The sequence below is a fragment of the Zasmidium cellare genome (genome assembly GCF_010093935.1).
Source record: "Zasmidium cellare ATCC 36951 unplaced genomic scaffold M409scaffold_58, whole genome shotgun sequence".
Classification (NCBI taxonomy): Eukaryota; Fungi; Ascomycota; class Dothideomycetes; order Mycosphaerellales; family Mycosphaerellaceae; genus Zasmidium; species Zasmidium cellare.
Genome location: NW_022987002.1, coordinates 22,588 through 41,950, shown reverse-complemented (window position 1 = coordinate 41,950; position 19,363 = coordinate 22,588). Strand labels below are relative to the sequence as shown.

General features: G+C 51.6%; 9 protein-coding genes across 9 annotated transcripts; 6 read left to right on the top strand and 3 right to left on the bottom strand.

The window, feature by feature from the left end:
* Nucleotides 1-234: 234 nt before the first annotated feature.
* On the top strand, nt 235-732 carry M409DRAFT_29983 (uncharacterized protein; the record flags this gene model as incomplete). The annotated part of the gene is made up of 1 exon (XM_033809704.1): nt 235-732. The coding sequence occupies one exon, from the start codon at nt 235-237 to the stop codon at nt 730-732; it is 498 nt and encodes a 165-aa protein (XP_033660399.1).
* A 40-nt stretch (nt 733-772) lies between these two features.
* Nucleotides 773-2,717, bottom strand: M409DRAFT_29982 (uncharacterized protein; the record flags this gene model as incomplete). The annotated part of the gene is made up of 4 exons (XM_033809703.1): nt 773-1,291; nt 1,349-2,088; nt 2,145-2,214; nt 2,643-2,717. The coding sequence occupies 4 exons, from the start codon at nt 2,715-2,717 to the stop codon at nt 773-775; spliced, it is 1,404 nt and encodes a 467-aa protein (XP_033660398.1).
* Nucleotides 2,718-3,452: 735 nt separating this feature from the next.
* Nucleotides 3,453-5,400, top strand: M409DRAFT_70959 (uncharacterized protein; the record flags this gene model as incomplete). Its single annotated transcript, XM_033818982.1, has 3 exons — nt 3,453-3,490; nt 3,949-4,738; nt 4,795-5,400. 3 exons carry the CDS (start codon nt 3,453-3,455, stop codon nt 5,398-5,400), a joined length of 1,434 nt encoding a protein of 477 aa, XP_033660397.1.
* Nucleotides 5,401-5,742: 342 nt separating this feature from the next.
* On the bottom strand, nt 5,743-6,615 carry M409DRAFT_37917 (uncharacterized protein; the record flags this gene model as incomplete). The annotated part of the gene is made up of 1 exon (XM_033810827.1): nt 5,743-6,615. One exon carries the CDS (start codon nt 6,613-6,615, stop codon nt 5,743-5,745), a length of 873 nt encoding a protein of 290 aa, XP_033660396.1.
* Nucleotides 6,616-8,641: 2,026 nt separating this feature from the next.
* Nucleotides 8,642-9,637, top strand: M409DRAFT_60723 (uncharacterized protein; the record flags this gene model as incomplete). Its single annotated transcript, XM_033814557.1, has 1 exon — nt 8,642-9,637. One exon carries the CDS (start codon nt 8,642-8,644, stop codon nt 9,635-9,637), a length of 996 nt encoding a protein of 331 aa, XP_033660395.1.
* A 1,594-nt stretch (nt 9,638-11,231) lies between these two features.
* M409DRAFT_29978 (uncharacterized protein) lies at nt 11,232-13,037 on the top strand (the record flags this gene model as incomplete). The annotated part of the gene is made up of 3 exons (XM_033809702.1): nt 11,232-11,720; nt 12,478-12,715; nt 12,772-13,037. The coding sequence occupies 3 exons, from the start codon at nt 11,232-11,234 to the stop codon at nt 13,035-13,037; spliced, it is 993 nt and encodes a 330-aa protein (XP_033660394.1).
* Nucleotides 13,038-13,196: 159 nt separating this feature from the next.
* On the top strand, nt 13,197-14,325 carry M409DRAFT_70957 (uncharacterized protein; the record flags this gene model as incomplete). Its single annotated transcript, XM_033818981.1, has 2 exons — nt 13,197-13,860; nt 13,940-14,325. The coding sequence occupies 2 exons, from the start codon at nt 13,197-13,199 to the stop codon at nt 14,323-14,325; spliced, it is 1,050 nt and encodes a 349-aa protein (XP_033660393.1).
* Nucleotides 14,326-14,909: 584 nt separating this feature from the next.
* M409DRAFT_29976 (uncharacterized protein) lies at nt 14,910-15,483 on the top strand (the record flags this gene model as incomplete). The annotated part of the gene is made up of 3 exons (XM_033809701.1): nt 14,910-15,010; nt 15,087-15,398; nt 15,453-15,483. The coding sequence occupies 3 exons, from the start codon at nt 14,910-14,912 to the stop codon at nt 15,481-15,483; spliced, it is 444 nt and encodes a 147-aa protein (XP_033660392.1).
* Nucleotides 15,484-16,128: 645 nt separating this feature from the next.
* M409DRAFT_29975 (uncharacterized protein) lies at nt 16,129-17,632 on the bottom strand (the record flags this gene model as incomplete). Its single annotated transcript, XM_033809700.1, has 4 exons — nt 16,129-16,330; nt 16,384-16,828; nt 17,201-17,240; nt 17,306-17,632. The coding sequence occupies 4 exons, from the start codon at nt 17,630-17,632 to the stop codon at nt 16,129-16,131; spliced, it is 1,014 nt and encodes a 337-aa protein (XP_033660391.1).
* Between the last annotated feature and the right edge of the window lie 1,731 nt (nt 17,633-19,363).

Sequence of the window (19,363 nt, the reverse complement as noted above, 5' to 3'; positions counted from 1 at the left end):
CAGGTTTGTTGTGCAGGAAGTTTGCAGAAGCATCGGCCTTTTTGACAATCGCCAATCTATTAATAGGGCACTGACTAAGCAACTTCTGTCTCAGCTCGTTGCAATCTGGGACTTCGACTTCACCTTCCAGTCTTCACGCCCACAGCCCAGACAACAAAGGATCATAAAAGCAAGCTACTGCGCCAAACTACATCTCACATCCAAATCATGGTACATTGAAATGTAACTCTTCTCATGGGGTTTAACTGGCCGCGAAAGGATACGAGCAAGAACTTTCACCAGGCACCAATTATGCATCCCACGCATGCCGAGGCTGGCGAAGATGTCGACAAGATTGCTACAGCGATGGCACAGGCATACAACGCTCACGACTGGGACCTCTATTCCTCATTTCTAGCGGCATCCTTTGTCCACCAGTGGCCCCATCGCCCCGGCCAACCACTATTCAAGGAAGAATTTTTGAGTCGCACGCGAGAGCTTTGTGATGCGAGTCCGACTTACCGGATTGAGGTTCTGGACCAAACAGTCACGACCCCAGACTCACCAGAACAGAGCGGTGGTGGCACCGTCTTGAGCGTCTTTCAGACTTGCAGGCAGTGGGGTAATAAGAGGCGTGGAGACGTCGTGAGAGACTGCTTTTACATCTTGAGGTTCGCCCAGGAGCATGGTACTTGGCTTTGCCAGAGCATGCAGGCGGCAAATGGGTGTCATTACTTTGGAGTGGCTACCTGATGGGGGAGATCAGAAATCGGCGCCGCTTGACAGAAATGCACTAGTCGTCCTTCACCACCCGAATGCTGTCCATCTGGTACCCATCGAAGAATTTGAGGAAGGCCAGAACCTGCTCATTGAAGGCGCAGCCTGTTCTTGTCGTACTGGCATTGAAAGTCACCAGCGGAGCCCTTTGCTCTTCGCTGCAGGAGTGGCAGAGTGCCGATGCCGTGTACAGAGCGTTGGGCACCAGGTATCTCCCCAAGATCTCGAACATGTCCACGCCAGCGGTTTGTCGGACGGTGACGAGAGCCTGTGGAGTGTTCACGTACGGGCTTACGGGACCCTTGGATGGCAGACTGCAGTTGTTGCAAGGATAGACTGGCAGTAGCCGGTTCTCTACTCGAAGATCTAGACCCTGCCTGCTCAAGCTCTTGGAGCCAGTGGAATTCTCTGGTACCACGCGAGAGATGTAGAGCAGGCTCTGCGTATCCTGTCCGATCTTGAAGCTATCGATGATCTCCAAGCTGTTGGTGTCGATCACATCGATATTGTCGCTGTGCTGATTGGCAACGTACATCTTGAAACCCCCGAGTCAGCAATCGACCTCAGCGTAAACGCAAGTCTCGATACGTACAAGCTTGTTGTCTGGAGACGGCCAAAGCGGATGAGGCTGTATTCCAGTCATGGGAATGGTCTTCACCAGCACGGGTATATCTGCCGCCGTCGGCTGCCGATACACCTTCGTCACATTCAGTCCAGCGACCGTGACAAAGCCGTAATTTGTGCCATTGATCACTGCAAAGTTCGGATGGTTCGTCTCAATGCCAGTATCCAGGATTGCGACGACTTTACGAGCCGCCAGATCGATGACCGAGACTTGGCCAGTCATCTTGTGAGCTGCCCATAGCGATTCCCCGTTCGCCGAGATCATCATGTCTGACGAGAAGCTGTCGGCGAGGCCTGTTATGTTGTACATGACCCTTTTGCTCGGAACATCAATCACGCTGATGATGGCATCAAAGATGTGGTTGACGCAGGCGATCGTGCCGTTGCCGCTGAAGAGTACCTTGCTTGGTCCATTGGCCGTGAAGATCCTGTCAAGAAGCGTGCCGTTGAAGCCATCGATCACATCGACAGAATAAACACCCCGGGTTCCTATCCAGATAGTGCGGTTGTCAGGTGCAAAGAAGGCCTCGTGTGGTCCTCGGTCGACGTAGCTCTTGGACACGATAACATTGTCTGACGTTCTGACCACTGTGACGGTGTTGGACAAGACCGCAAGCGATACGATGTATTTGCCGTCGCGCGAGTAGCCCAGCCCATGGGTGTTGACAGTGTCGACATACTGTGGTCCTAGGTCGTTGCCGAGTCGTTCTACAGCGAAGGGTCTTGTCAGGATCGCAAAATCAGCAGCAACATTAAGGGCATACCGTCTCCAAGAGGGATCGTTCCAAGGACTTTGTTCTCACTCGGATCAATCACCGTGATGGTATTAGATGCCTAGTCACCAGTGTAAACCCTGTCTCGCGAGGATATGGGATTGCCGCTTCCTTCGAATCCGGGTGGCTCAACTTGAGCATAGACGAACGTTTGGCTCAGGAGCATGAGCACTCCATAACAGAGACAATTCATCCGCATCGTTCCGTGAGGAGTCTATGTGAGATTGCGTGCTTGAAAGGAGTTTGAAAATGGCGGTCCGGGCTCGGGAAGGAAGTCTTAGGTGAGCGTGATGAAGAATGAAAGGATATCTCCAGCTTTTTATGCTCAAATTGAACTGAATGCTCCTACTTGTTGACAAGACTGACTGCTGATACGTAGCCCCTTCGAAGTGCCCGGACGGCGATCACGAGTCTTGAGGGTTGAATCTTCTCATGATTCCAAACAATATGTGAAGTCAATTGGCTTCGTTTCGATCCCACAGAAAGTACGGTAATCGTGTGTTCCAGCTGCTCGCCGGTTTCGTCCACTCCCGGGTGTCTCCGACCAGGAACTTGCTTGTCCATACTGCAGCTCCGCAAGAGAAACTACGCAAAGCTCGTGTGCACTTAGCTGACGCGGATAGAATATGCGTAACCGCCTAAACGACATGTACGTCCAGTGGGGCTATGTATAGGAGAACAGCTCGCGCAATCTATCGTTTGAAGCCTGATTTAACGGCTGCCCACCCCATTGTGGAAATCGTAGCTCTCGTTACTAAAAGGCTTCATAGATCTAGTAAGCCTTCTCGCATTCGCAAAAATTCCAAATTGTATTGAACGAACTTCAGAAGTCACATGAGCTTGAACTTTGTGTGGAAAGTCATAATGGGAGGGGACTCCTTCGAGTGGCCGTCCTGGAGGGTTGACAGTGCGATATTGGCAGGTGCTTATTGCGCTCAAATCAACGGCGACCAAGATTCATCGGCACAGAACAGGATGCCTGGTGAGGTGTTCATGAGCCGGGCTTGACTGCTTGCGAGGCTGAAGCCTGCCTACGGAAAAGGATGAAGTCAAGCTCAGGATACCAACTTTCTCGGACATAATCAGGGCGACAGAATGCACTTCACCTCCATCGGTTCAACAGCACATGAACAAGTCTGTCTTCGTCGGAAGCGTGTGACTGGGACGCTGTCGCAAAGCTTTGTGATGTTCTATCGTTCTGGTGGTAGAGAGGCTCCGCTCGCGGACAGGTTGAACTGCAATTCTCAACAAAAACCGATCTACCATGAAGCTGATACACCATGGCAAACGAGGTTGACTATGGAAGCAGGAAGCAACACTCTCCGTGGCCGAACTGGGCCCTTGACGGTCGTCGGATCCGGAGTGAAAGATGACTCACTAGCGAATGCCGATCACTCTCGAGACATCCCAATAGCGTTGCCGGAGTGGACCATACACTTCACGGCCGACTGGCCAATGATTGCTCTACAGAGCAAGCTGTACAGGCTCGCTGGAGTTATTCTGCAAGCAGCAGTCCGACACCGACTCCGTCACCGACGTCAGCTCGTAAATACGCACAAGCCTCACTGATACAACTGAAGGCCTCCACGATCTGGTACTTCTGAAGCTGCCCTTCCCAGTGCCACGATTTGATCATGCTATTTCACGATATCCAACCGACTTTTCCAAGACTTGCTGCCCATCTACAGACAATAGCTCAGCAACGGATATCGATCAACAACAATGAAGAATCCTCTCGGACCAATCCTGTGGGCTCGCAAGGCTCTGCTGCACCCATCCAGCGCCCCCAGTCAAGTCTCCCTCCTGGCCTGTCCTCCCTCCAAGAAGAAATAGGGTTTGTTGCCATTTGCTCAATGGGACAACTGCTATTCGCCATATTCCTCGCCAACGGCTTCGTCAACCAGATCACACTCGTAGACGCACTCGGTCTGCCTCTCTCCTACTCTCCATGGCTCATCGGCGCATTTCTCGTAGCCAACGGTATTTCCGTGGTGTTGTCTGGATCCGCCGCCGACTTGGCTAATCCTAAACACATGGCGGTGGGGTCGTTTGTATGGCTCACGATCTGCTGGAATGTCATCGGCTGCTTCTCGGTCCATCCATCTCGGAAGGTACTATACTTCGTTGTCCAAGCGATGTCTGAACTAGCAGTTGGGACGCTCTGCTCCTCCGCCATGAGCATGCTTGGTCGTGTCTACAAGCCAGGACGTCGCAAGAACCAAGTTTTCTCGATGATGGGAGCCATGATTCCAATGGGCTTTGCGATTGGTGCGGTCCTGGGTGGTGCTCTTTCCGCGGATCTTCAATGGGTGTCTGCGGTGATAGCCATTCTTGCAGCTATTTGCACTGCTGTAGCATGTTGGTGCATCCCAGCAAGACAACGTTTACGGCCTGAAGCGGCAGACTCGGATAATCCAACTCTTGGAGACTTCGACTACTTGGGCGGTGCAAATTTGGCAGCTGGATGTGGCATCTTAATCTTTGGCTTGACACAGGCCGTACCGACGAACTGGACCCCTTATACATACGCTCTCATTGTTGTCGGGGTCGCATGCTTTGGACTCTTCGGCATTATAGAAAGCCGCGTGAAACGACCATTGATCGACAACCGACTCTGGAAAGTATCCGGGTTCGTCACGAGCCCCTGATGATTGCATATTTCCTAGCCTACGGAGCATTTGTCGGAGGATGCAACTTTTACGCCTGTACATTCTTTCTCACGATCCAGAACCAGCCACCGATTATAGCAGCAGTCTATCTCATCCCAATTGGGGTCGGCGGCACCGTAGCGGCATGGCTGGTGTCAAAATCCCTTCATGTGATACCTGGCCATTTCATCTTGATTGCAAGTATGCTTGCCTTCGCTTCTGGTCGAGCCTTCTTCATGCCTCAGACACCAAATACCATACACTGGGCATTGTCATTCCCGGGGCTATTCATCAGCACATTTGGACCAGATCTGTCTTTTCCCTCGATCTCGGTCTTCATCACTTCCAACGTCCCCCGGACATTTCAGGGCTCGGCGGGGAGTCTCCTCATCACCGCGCAAAACCTTTCCTCGGCAGTATTCACTGCGCTTGCTGAGACGATAGGCCGCAGCCAGACACATGCTATTGACAAGTCGTTGGATCTTGAAGCACTCCGCGACATATGGTGGTTCAGCCTTGCGAGCAGCTTGGTTGGAGCGGTTGTCTGCGTAGCATTTGTCCGCATCCCGACAAGCGAAGAGCGAGACCATGTTCAGTAGATGAAAAGCTCGGCAGCGAGAAGATGTTTAAGTCATAGAATAGCTCAGTCGATTTGGGGAGACACAGAATGCTTGCGCCATCAAGTATTGAGACAGATGAATCTTCATGAGTTACAATGTTAGGGAAGACGTCGCTCAACAGACGACATAGGCATACTATAGACTTGGACTTTGCCTTCTGATCTAGATCATTACATCAGCCCTTGCAGGCGAAGATTCGCGAAAGGAGATATAGTATAAACATCAAGATGTGGACGATACGCTGGCTGACAATTTTGCATTGCTGTTCGTTGCTCAAAGTCACATTGTCAAGAGCTCCATGAAGCAAGCTCTCAAAATATTTCACGACTTAAACTGCGCCATACAACTCAGCGAGAGCGCGGCCAAGCCAAGCCGCTGCGGATATGCCAACAAGACCTTGCCATAAAGCTCGGTGGCATTCTTCGACGACTCGACGAGTCTGCTAAACGTCGTGATGTACTCTCTTGTAGCTTCGATGTTGAAAGCACCATCCAGACCTCCGAACCGATGATGAGAAGCAACAACTAAGCCAGCGCCAAAAGCCTCCAGCTTATCCAGGGACTTGACCCAGGCATCGCGAAGAGTTTGCGAAGGAGATTCAACCATCCACAAGTGCACGTCGTTGTACACGATGTCGCCGGTCACCGCTAGATCCAACGCCGGAACGTAGAGAAACGTGGTGTTGTCGGTGTCAGAATGCCCAACGTCAGTCGCTTCCAGAGTGTGTCCTTCAATGACAAATTTCTTGTCTGGTAGCGGTGTCACAGGAATATTGGGATTGAAAGAATCGTCGTCAATCTGTGCTGGAAAAAGCTCATACCAGAAGGCTCTCCCGTCAGGTGAGATTTGACCTGCCATGTGGTCGATCGAATGCTGCGTGGACACCGCAGAGACGCCTGGGAAACGAGTCTTCAGATATGGTACGTTAAACCAGTGATCCCCATGCCCATGTGTGATGTAGATGTACTTCAACGTCTTGTTTCCGAGGATCTCGTCCAGCCAATCCGCAACATCCACTCCTTGATCGTGGGTGAAGAGTGTGTCGACAAGGACGGCTTCGGTAGGACCCGAGATGAGAGTCAGCACTGTTGGTTGCCACAGGCCTATAGTGCCGTTAGGTAATGTGACGTTCGTTGGTATTGCCGGTGCGTTGTAGACGTCGGCTCTCAGTTGTATGGCTTGCAGTTGAGACATGGCTGCGTATCTCTTCGAACACCCTTTGATGTTGAGCAATAAAGACACGAGGGACGGAAACGAATCTTCATATATGTAGCCGGTGTTTTCCAGCGTATCTTGATCTGTTTCGTGTGTCACCATCAGTAATCATGTCTGCTATCGTTTGTCTTGGTGGCGTACTTGATACATCTTGAGATATCATGCCGGCGTTCGCAGGCGAGGATGCTCAAACGTCGTTTGTCAGCATTTGTTGATGCTTGGCTTGTCGCGGATGAGGCTGGGGATTATTGTGTGCTGAGCAAAGGCTGCTGCGATGTGCATAGCCGATGAGAGGTTACTGTTGCCGGGCATCCACACGTTCATAGAACTATCTTACTGCCTGTTCAGGAAGCAAAGCTCTCATGCGTACTTCTCCATACGATTGTCAAGACGATCCACACTATGCAAACTCCTATCGAGCAGGTAGCAGGGCCGCACGTACGCAGCAGACGAGCAGCTGACATGACGGTAGATGTCGCAGCGCTTCAGTATATTGTCTGAGTGGCTTGAAGTAATTGCCGGATTTGGAAAATGGGTGATGAATAATCGTTCAGTCGAGAGACATATTATTGTCAAAGCATGGTCAGCCCCAATGATGACTGGGAGCAGGGTTCTGGCAGCGAGATGTAGTCACAGTGTCCGGCGGCTACGACGAAAGCACGCTGTCAGTCAAATGCTCTCGGGCTCATGAATGATACCCTGTTGGAACGAAGGCGGAATGCGAAGAAGGTGTAGGAGAAGAAGTCGGAAGGGAGGAGGCTGAAAGTTGGAATGAGCTAGTCCTAGCGTGCTGTCTCCGCTGACGTAATCAGCAACGTCTTCTCCTTTTCCACAGTCCTCGCCAACCTCCTTCCCCCATCGACAAGATGCAGAACGTTCATACTAGACGCTGATCATATGCGCGTGAAGGAAAGCATCCAGGTCTCACGCCGAGTGCAGCACGAACGGAAGTTTCTTTGACTCAAGATTGATTCGATGCCGACGCGCGGCGCCCGACTACAACTCGTGACAAGGAGCACGACACAACGACGTGGATCTCTTCCGCTGACTCCAAACTTTCGTGCACCACTTTCCCAGGGTAACATGCTCGCACGAGGTTAGGACAAGAAGTGCAACAGCGCGGAGTCTTCAATTGATCGCAATTCCTGGCACTTCCACGGCCCTGAATTTCGGGACCACATTGTACGCGCACTTCTCTACGAATACCCGTATAGGGATCAAGAAACTATAAGAAATAAGTCGAAGTATTCCCGCACTCAAAGATGCTTGTTCGGACGTCAGCAAGTGAAGCCCGCCTTTCTACCGCCCTCGAGGTCGATGCTTTGCCGCTCTGGTCTTGTGCGATGTCTACTAACATTCGCTCACAGCACGACCCACCGACGAGAGACCACGAATCGGGCGGCATTGTTCGTCTGAAACACTCTACCCAGATGCTCAAACATAGAGAGAAAGTTGACGGCACCCAGTATGAACGCTGCATAGCCCGATGCGGACTTCAAGAACTGTGACCCGCGAAAGCCGGCCAGTGTTCAGCACTGCGAGAAAATGGTCAGCTGAAGCTCTACGATACACCGCCGCAACTCCAGGTGGTACACGTATGTGCCTCATCGACTTGCCAGGCACAGGCCAGATGCTTACGACTGCAGATGCGGTGCCCTAGCCAAGGCCCTGACAGCTCAAGAACAACTCCGCTTTTGCCCAAGCACATGTGAAGAGTCGGCGACGAAGTCGTCACTGAGACCTGAAATCACAGAGATCACTACCGTGAGCGCAATAGCACGCAATGTCGCCAAGGAAGAAGCAATGCCCATCAACGCGCGTTGACGTGCGCGGAACATGCTCCATTACGCACATCTTGAGTTTGTACTGACCGAGAGATGCCCCCGAATCAATACCAGGAAGCTACTATAGAGTATATAGTAAGCTCGTCCTCGCTAAATCTGAACCATCATCTTCCAACCACTCAACACTCTTTCAGCCATTCCTCACCAATTCTCAGTCCAACATGAAGCTTTCCGCTACTGCCGTTGCCGCTATTTTGGCATTCACCAATCCAATCTTTGCTGTGCCCGTCGTTGCTGGCGTCGCTATGGGTGCAGCACCACATGAGGCTGTTGAACCGGTGCAGCACCTGGCACCACACAATGTCAGGGACCTCCCCCTACCCAAGGAGGGCGAAGACCTGCCTCTGCCACACGGTCCCCATGTGAGGGACGCACCACCTCCAAAAGACCACAAGAAGCCAGGAGGCCGTCCCCACCCCAGACAAGCGCCACCACCCAGAGGTCCGAAAGAGCCTCATCCGGGCCATCTCGCAAGAGAAGCTCCACCGGCTGCCAAGCAATACAAGCAAGCTCAGCCACCGAAGCCTGTTGCGAGAGACCTTCCGCCTCAGAAGCATGCAACACCACAGCCTCCCCTTGGACCGCACGCAAGAGATGCTCCGCCAGCCCCTAAGCATAAGGAGCAGCCCTTGCCGACTGGGCCTCACGAAAGGGATGTGCCGCCGCCCAAAGAAGGAGAACCACGACCTCAACCGGGCCAGCAGCCTAGAGATGTCGCACCACCGACCGGGGACAAGCCAGCGCCACCACCCGGTCCTCAACCCCGAGATGTTCCACCTTCAAAGGACGGCAAGCCAGCACCTCCGCCAGCCCCTCAGTCCAGAAGCGCGCCACCACAAAAGGACGGCAAGATAGTACCCCCACCGGCCTCTCATCAAGCAAGAGATGTTCCTACGCCGGAGAACGACAAGCCTGTGCCACCACCGCAAGAGAAGCCGGAGCCTCGTGCCGCTCCGAGCCCTCCAAAGAGTCCCCCACAGCCACCGATCAGCCACCCACAAGTGCGTGATATCAAGCAAGAGAAGCCCGCTCCTGGCCCAGACGCACCAAGACCACAAGGCCCAGCACAACCTCGCGATGTTGGACCCGATGTCCCTGCTCCCGGGCCTGTCGGACACAAGCCTGATGCCCCAAAGCTCAAAGACGCCGGCAATTAATGCAGCCCCGAAGCGTTACAGATTCTCTGTTCAATCGATTCGTGGCGAGGAGAGGCTATGGATGGTGGTATTTCTTATCATGCTGGCAGTTTCATTTTGTATTTAGTCACTCGCTTGAATGTAATTATAATTCGATTGATCATATCGACGATTCATCTCCTCCCCTTGTTGCACTGCAGAGCTTCATCGAAGTCGGGCAATTAGCGCACTTCGCTTGCTTTCACTGGTCACTGTGGTCTGCTTTATCGGTTCTACCGTCCACAACGTCATGAACTTCCGTGGCAACAGTACAGTTCAAAATGAACTGATTCATTGTGTTAGTTCGCCGCGCAGCCAAGGGAAGGTGGGTTCAAAGGGCTACTGAAGAGGAGCAAATCCAAAAAAAGAAATCAGGTGAGCCTTTTTTGCTCCAAGCGTTATTCTACCACATCTAATTTTCGTTCCTAAGACTGGCAGTAATAAATCCCGTGCACTGCCCATCCATCAACAGTATAGATTTGCTGCCCCTGAGTCTGCGGCTGATAGCATGTGTAAGCCTTAGTAAAGCCTGTTCCTGTCGCCCTTCCGTCGCCGACCCTCGAGCTTGGACCGTGTCCACCCGCAGGGAGATCCACCGAGAACGTCACACCTGTGTTGAACGTCGCTGCCGGAGTTAGTGGATGGATAGTGCAGTATCTTGAAGAGGACGAACCTTGTGAAAGATGGCCTTCCCATTGGAGCCGAATCGTATATATATTCTGATTTGCATCAGCCGTATGTTGACATCGCATTGCCAGAGCAAAACGCATTCCCATCCAGTGCTGCATTCACTAACCCGAACCTTCCTGTTTAGTGAGCAAAACTATGAGAACAACTTCACGGAACTCACGAATACGATGTTGCATAGCGTCACGATATGTTTACTGAACTACCTGATTCCCAAAACAGAACTCTGAATTCAGCACTAGATGACAGTGCTTGACGCTTTTGCCCAAGGGGAATCACGAGTGAACGGTGCCGAGCGAGAACGATTCCAGTCTGAACTCAGAGAACTATTTCCTAAATAGGCTATGCCTGCTAGTCCACTCAATACTGTGAACTCAATATCAATGAAAGACCGTTTATGTTCACTTTCGCTGTCACATCTAATCTTCGCTGCATTCCTCGGACATCGGCATCTACGGACAGAGTCGCACTATGATGTTACACAACCGGCCTTTGGTTGGTAGCAACGACACGCACTCATCGTCCGCAGCCCTTCTTCAGCCTCTGACCGGTCCTGTATCCAAATCAGGTAGAAGAAGTACTACGGTAAGCGTCGAAATCCAAGAGCCACGCTATGCCCCGGCTCGACGGACTGTTCAACTCTCCCGCCCGATGAGCGATCATTTGTCATGCACCTAACCATGTTTGTAGGAGGGAAAATTGGTCGCTCTAGTCCTGGTCGTAACGGCTGTCAACAGATAGAATCCGTGTTCCGGAGGCTTTCGACGGGTATCGGCTTCAGGACATATATAGAACCTCCAGTCACAAGATCTTGCTTTCTGCCCTCTATCCTTTCGACTCTCGCTTCTTCTGAACCCTGTTGTATTCGCACAATACTTCCATCGCAATCATGCTCGTCTCGTCCCCCTTTGGTGCTCTCTCCCTTCTGGCTCTAGCAAGTCAGACTCTAGCCGCACCCGCAGAGAAACGATTCTCGTCGAACGAGGTCATCTACATAGCCAACTGCGCCAGTGGCCAACCAGAAGATGTCGGCGGAGTAGCAGCGCTGTACTACAGCAACATCGCCAACAGCCACAATCTGCAAAGCCCAGATTCTCGGTCCGATCTCATCAAGGCCCCATACCCCGACCTTCCACAGGTAGAAGGCACCACTTTGAAGTTCCAATTCCCAGACAGCAATGTCAGCTTCAATAGCCACATTGCCAGCAACGGAGGGAGCCTGAGCACGGGAGCGGCTGCTGGGGACGGCGATCAACTGGTGAACCACAATTTCAACAAGAAGTTCTCCTGCTTCAAAGACAACGGCGACCTCCTTACTTCCTCCAATGATGGCTTTGGTCATACGGCTACTTGCAACAAGCGTTACTACTGCCGCCCAGTAAGTCTGTCAAAGCTATCATCTCTACCCTTGTGCTGATGTTGGGATGTACAACAGAATTGATGGGGGTCTATGACTGCAGAAAGCACTGGTCATGGCAGCCGAGATGGATGTCGCTTGCGACTGTTTAGATAGTTGCTCTGTAGAACTTGCAAATCAAAAGGCACCTTCGATAGTCCAGTACGAAGTGCTCTCAAGTCTCGCTATTCTCTTCCACCGTAATGCGGTTCTCGAACTACGATAATCCGACTCCGGGAAAAAATCGAGGAGAGTCAATCCGCCAGAAAGAGAAATCGAAGAGCGAGGCTTAGATGCAGCCTGAGAGATGATGCTTGTGATTCGTGATCACTTATCCGCTCTTTTTAGACGTCCCACATTAGCAGGTGCAACCTTTGTCATTAAGTTAGCTCGACGGAAGCTCACGCCAGCTGTGTATCCTTGTGAGAAAGCCTAGCATAGCGTTGCAGTACTGCTTACCCAAAGTTCACACAATTGATATGCTTGGGAGCTGGGGTTGTGAACAACTCTGGGATAGAACTCGTTATTGGCTGGACTGTCCTTCTGCGCACGGCTCAGTGGTGATGTGTTCGCTCTTCATTATTGGCGCATGCTCGGACTTTCTTACGATGAAAGTATTCCTAGCTTTTGACATTTTGAACAATACTCAGCCTTGCGAGATCCTGCTGTTTCTCTCCATCATTTTATATATCTAGCACAGGATCTTCGAGTCGCAACTGAGTGATTGAAATTAAGTTAGCATCGTCTTGCCAACATGAAGACTCCAACGATCTCTCTCGTGGCTACTCTCTGCCTGCTCCAACATGCCTCAGCCGACGCGTTCTGGCTCGTGAATTGGTCCAAAGGCAGCGACATTTGCAGCGGAATGGCATATTTTGCCGACAACAACCCCTCCGGAAGCGGCAACAGGCCAAATGACTACGTCGACGTTTCACCTCACGGACAAAATGTGAAATGGGAGGGACACACTACAACAGGTTAGTTTTCTGCATTGCATCAAAGTCACCAACACCAACTGCTCACTCGCATCTAGGATACTATCCTTCGTCCAAGGTCACATTCAAGGCGAAGATTGCAGATGGCTACCTGAGCAGTGGACCTGGAAATGTATGGGGCACAGCAGTTCAGTACAGCTCCAACGGGAAGAAGTACTTCACATGCTACGCACCTGCGTACGCCGGCAATGGAAATGTAGGGTACGAGGAGATTTACCAGGTGGATGGATGGTCTGTACATGGGATATTCGAGTGCAGCGCTAGTTATGCCGGAAGTGTACCTGGGTGGACGGACCCACAGTGAGTGGTGTAACTCGGGCTTGATCACTGTGCATGACAGACTTGTCGCGCAAAACCTAAATGAGACCGACTGCCTTCAAATATGATCAACCTCGCTTTCTTCTGGCAGTTTGTTTGTCCTACATCTTTCCAGTCTATTGCTTCTCGGTTCCTCCACTTGAACATGCTGGACTCCTCAAACCTATTTGTCCTTGTCTTCGGCCTTGGCCTCGCGAGTGCTGCTTGCCCGGCTGTGAATATAGGATACGACCCCAATGCCGTCACAGGGGCAGGCAAGGATTTGTCTTCTCACAGCTGGGAGTACGGCACGGCAGCAGAAGCACCTCTGGAGCTCTACGATCCTGATCTGTCCGTCTTCTCTCCCAACGCCTTCCCAAATGGTCGCGTTCCGAGTCCAAGTCAGAGCATCTCGTCGTTGAGCTTTGCCAAGCCGCACATTTCTACTTCCGGCAATACTCTGGTAGACGGCGATGGGGCCGCTGGAGACCCTGCGTCCCTGGGAGTGAGCGCTATCTTGCTTGGTGGGGCATACTCCAGCGCAGCGACGAGGCAGAGAGATCATCTGCTGAATGTCGTACCTCGATTTGCAAACGGTGCCATCTCTCAGCGAGAGTCCAATCGGGAAGCTTGGGCAGACTTTTTGTACATGGCTCCCCCATTCTTAGCGTACATCGCTGTTCGAGGCAACAACGTTTCTCTCCTGCGACAAGCGGCCCAGCAGTGCGGCTACTATCATGACATCCTGCAGACAGACAACTCGTTCTACAAGCACATCATTCCGGGGCCGTCGGGAAATAAAGACACGGGCATCTGGAGTACGGGTAACCGTATGGGCCGCCATGGGCATGGCTCGGGTTCTCGCCACTATCCAGCACTGGTCTGGAAGTGCGAGCAGTCTCGGACAAGAGCAAGATCAACTTGTGTCCTGGATCAAGCAAATCATTGATGGAGCAAGGAACGCGGGCCGTGAGTCCTCTAGCGGCCTCCTCAGGAACTACCTGAACGATGGAAGTTGGTTTGGAGAGACTAGCGGCACAGCACTTCTCGCAGCTGCCGTCTATCGCATGGCAGTATTGGCACCAGGAACTTTCAATGGTGATTACATTCGATGGGCAGATGACAATAGACGTGCCATTGCTGCACATGTCAATAACGGGATCTTGCAGCCTGCAGTGAACCCGTTGAACTGGGGAGATCGACAGCAGTATCTTCGTGGGTCCCCAGAGGGACAGTCAGTTGGGTCTATGCTTTATTCAGCCTGGAGGGACTGCAAGTGCGTTGGAAAGTGCTAGATCAAGTACAACAAAGACATACCTGTAATCAAGCTACTGTCTCGATGCCACCATATAGATGTTACCACGCCAGAGTGGAGCCTGATCTCAACCTTTACTATTCGTCATGTGTTGTTGAATCGAAAGCCTTGAGGTCTTTCCTCCACGGCGAGGCGATCTGCACCAGCACTATCCACAGAAAGTTGAAACCGATGCGATAGTGCTGCAGGGAGTTCAAGCGTCATGACCCATGTCGCATTCAAGTGCAGGATGAATCCCCGGCGGTGCATTGAACTATCTCAAATGCTACGGTAGCATGTCATTCAAGCAGAGTATCCGTTCACCAAGGGGCCCAACGTGGTGATGGTTGGTAGCGAGTTCACAAAATCTTGCAGGATGATCATTGCCTTCAACACAAGACAATGCCTGGTCATACACCACGATGTAGACGATTGTACAAAGCCCCGTTGTACTTGTTCGGTAATCAACCCAGCCTGATATATGGCGAAAAACATATAAGTATGTCTCTGTGAGGAGTACACCCCCCAGATTCGAATCATCATCACTCTTCTCGCAACCCATACAAACAACAGCTTTTCGACAACATGAAGTTCTCCTCGAACATTGCCTTGGCTATCATGGCCACCATCGGCCAGTTGGAAAATGCCTCGCCTGTGGAAACGACTGAACTTGAGAAGCGTGTGACGTAAGTCTCCTGCTCCACCAGCCTTCACGACTGCGATGGTCCAGTCGCAAGATGGCATGGGTCCTGATTCGTACAGGCATTCGGGAACGGCGACCGTGTATAGCCAAGGTGGCGTCCCGGGATCTTGCGGCAAAGTCAGCAACGGCAACGATTATGTCGTTGCCTTGGGACGAAACTGGCAGAGCAACAACGGCTTCTGCGAACGCAAGATTCAGATCACTAATGCTGGTCCTTACGAAGACCAAAGTGTTGGCGGCAAAGGCAAGGTGATTGTCGCGACTGTCCGAGACTTGTGTGAGGGCTGCAACGGCGACGACATTGATCTATCTTACGGTGCTTGGAATGCTCTCACGAACAACCACGTCGCAAGCCGTGTTCGTGCAACGTGGTAAGTATAGGAGGCTGGAAGCCAGAGAGAACACCGACTAACGAGCGAATTCAGGCACTTCTGCAACGCCAATGGGCAGTGTTAGAGCGGATATGGCTTTTGTCAATTCTCCAATCGGAAGAGCGCAGTCGTTGCGAGCATGATTTGATGTCTTGATGCTGTCCGGTCACTTCAACATCTGAGAAACTCAACTATCACAATCGCTATCAATAGAAGACTTGAACACTTATCTACAAAAACTCATCAGATCTCACGATGTTCAATAAGACCCGATTGCGGTACTTGGCTGCCCACAGACGTCTACAGGGGATGAACGAATGAAACACCGCCATGTTTGGCCCCGCAGCCTTTCTCTTGCTCAACGCCAAGCCAGCATGAGGCTGAGCCAACAGCCATTTTGGTTGGCTTCTACCGACCGCCATCTTGAAGCCACCACCGCCTTATTGCATACTTTTGGCTTCCGTTGTAAACATATCACCCCACACCACTCTCATCTTCGCTTTATTCCACAATACCCTAAATCCAGGGTTGTGAGGAAACAGTTGAAGCATGTGGGAACGGTGGGTTGGCATCGCTAGCTGGCACCATTAGTGAACCGTCGCAAATCAGTTCAGTAAAAGTCATTGCATGGCAAAGCTCGAGCAACACAAATACCTAGCTTGCAGAGAAAGATGCACAGAGAGAAAAACTTGCCAGTGGTGTTAACCCAAACGCAATGCTGGGGTGTATTTCAATGCTTTAATTTGGTTGAATCCGTCCTTGGATTCATCTGCGTAGACATGAAAGGACCCAATGGAAGGTCTAAGTCTGGGGATAGGAGATGTGTGCGAACAAGAAAGTTCGCGAGCTTCAAGTTTCCCTGATCTTCGTGAAGATGCTTCCCCATCTCTTGCATGATGTAAGACATATCATCGTCATGGGCAATCCGTAAGCTGCAGAGATTCGTCAACTCGCAATTCAATTAGGACTCAAAGTCTAGACTTACTCCTCATCCGTCAACGACCCAGGCACTAGGAGCAAGATGCCGTAGTCAAATCTTGCGATGAGTCTGTCCCACTGCTTCCCATTCTTCCTCCAGCCTTTGATCTTCCCTTGGCGTGCTTTCAACGACTCGTTCGATGAATATGCTGGAGATGCGTTGGCGTCCGCAGTAGTTGGATAAAGCAGAAGACCCGCGGACTTGATCAAGACTAGGGACTTCAGAGTGCCCCGCGGTATCAGGCTTGGTGGCTCGCCAGCGTCTTTGCACCACGACAAAAACGTGCACGGATCGTCTTGGGCAAGTATGTATGTATTGTAGAAGTGTGCTAGAGCTATTCGCTTCTTGACGCGGAATGTCTGTTCGCCAAAATTGTTGATTTCGATGGCAGAAGCAAGTATCCTGATGAGGTTTATGAAAGGGGCGTCCACCGTGGCCGATCGGTGGTCCGCTGATCGAACATGATAAAGCAAGGCTTCTCGCGAGGCGTTCCGAGGATGCTGTTGGCCGCAGCCTTGGCTGAGCTGCGTCTCTAGCTGATGGAGGGATGCGTCGACACCTCCAGCCCAGGTTTGGCAAAATTTTGCCATCAGCTTGTCTCGATGCTGTCTGGCCTAATGGCTGGACCGTGATTCTTGAGAGCCCGGCCGGTCCGTAATTGCGAACTTTTGGTGACGGGTGCTTATTCCCACGGCGCTTGCTGCAGTTCCAGCAGTTCGTCTACGTGGCTCGGCCTCCACTGGCGTAGATGCCGTGAAATAGCGATGGGCTCCTTCTTGGTCCACAACTCCATCAACTTGACCATGTCTCTCAGTAGACATACAGTTGAGGGATGCACTACGCATGGTATTGGTCTGCAACCACTATTGGATGTCAGTCGTGGCCAAAGCATGGTAGGAAAGTATCAGGGTGGTATGTGAGAACTCACTCCATTGTCTTCCAAGCCAAGATTCGAAGAGTATTCTCCACGCTCCACATAGATCGGCGTCGACAGCCCAGAAAACGCATTGTAAGACGCATTTGTAGCGTCCCTGCTGGCGTCGTAGTGGCCAACCTGTAACGCATATGGAAATCGATTGTTCAATGCATCTCGCTCCAGGGATGTCAGTCTCTCCATGAGCAGGCGATTTTGCTCTTGGAACCTCTCCAATGCTCCGCTTTCTCGCAGATCCAGTCGTATTCCATTGATCAATGCAATCATGGACTTTGGCATATGTCTCGTCAACGTTGTGAACGGCAACCGGCAACTGGTCATGGTAGGTTTCGGAGGACTGAGCAGAAGTGCCGTGACTTTGCAGCGTGTTGTTCAGCTCCTGAAACATGCCTTGCCCCCGAGCCGAATATTAATACGAACAGGTGATCAAAGATGTTATGAAGATCCGCCGGTGGCAACGGACCTGCATCTGCTGCTTGGAAAGTCGAGAGGTACATCGATCCTGGGAAAAAATCGAATATACTATTGGGAGACTGAGCTTTTTGTATTGTGGGGCATTTAAATATGACCTTGAAGAAACGCTTACTGGGATCAGTCGAAATTCCTGAAAGCCTTTGTCCAGTTTGGGTACATTCATGTTGCCCAGGGTCGAACGTTCGGCTGCGCGCTTGATCCGTGATGCGAGAAAAGACATGATGTTGGGCGTGATTTGTGAACTGGTCGCTGTTAGTGGAAATACTAAAGCGCTGGCCGCAGTAGTTCAGCGCTATATCGAAAATAAGCACCATGACCCTCAGCCTTGCTTATCCTTATGTCTATTTTCAAGCATGGTGCGGGAGTGAAAGCTTAGGAAGACGGCACAGAGAGGAGGCCCCTGTCATCATGCACTGTTCCTGCGCACTCCGCTGTTGTTGAAGTACTAGATTCTGCAACGTGCCTTGCCGTGAGTGCCCGATACGTCGATTGGGTTCTTGTACTCTGTGCATTGTCATCATCAAAACACAGCTGCTGGATCGACGGTCCTGGTCACAATGACGCAACTATAAGGACGACTTTTCGTGCTGCATCGGCAGGCAGAGATTTGATCATCTCGGAGTCGATGACAGATATGATATGTCTTCCGCTGCTAACACCACAAGACGGTTGTCACTTACTCTAGATTTGTGCTACTCCAGTGCATGAAACGCCGTCCAACAGCACGCTTCGTGCACGTTGTTCGTCGACAGCTGAGAAGCGGCTGCTGCTGGTGCGTCGTGCCGATTATTTGAGGCGCCCACCGCGGCACACTGTCAACTGTACTGCTGCAAGACATGGGAAAACAGAACAAGGCTCTAGCCTCGTATGCAAAAAGGGAGTGGCACCCCAAAATCCCTCATGGTAGAGCATTGCAGTTCTGATGTGAATGTTTTGGCGATAGTGCTGGGCGGAGTGCAGCCGATATTATTGTCATTTCCTGCGTGAAGTGTGGCAAGGTCATGACTGGTTTTAGACTGGCGGCAGTGAGAACGATGTGTCAACAGTGAGTTGCGGTTAAGAAGAAGAAAAGGGCCAGTACAGTAACGGCAATCAAAATGTGAATCCGGGCTCAAGATTCAGGCCTGGATGTAAACAAAGCTAGATCAACCGAGGCATGGTGCATCGACCATTACGTGAGCTGAGTTTCGGGAGACAACAGCAGCTTCTTCGGTCGAGTCTCCTTGCCATGTCCTTTCCGCTCACCAACATCAACGACATGGTGCAGCAGCCATTATCGGCTGTCTCTGCCTATCAGGCTACTTGCATGTGCATCAAGCCAAAGGAGCTTTGGCGGAATGCAATGACTGCTTGACGCTGCTTCATGCCGTGCCAGAATGCTTTTCCGAGACATGAGCATAAGGCTCGGGCAGCAGGAGGCATGGTCTTTCACGAGCAATTGAGTGGCATCGATGCGCTCCGCTTTTCACGAAGCTCGAGGGGTGGCGATGGATGCTGCAATGTATTGAAGTACCGTACCCGAGGTCCTCCGCTCTTCTCCATGTTTCTCCGCCTTCTGCTGGCCGGACCCTCACCCTT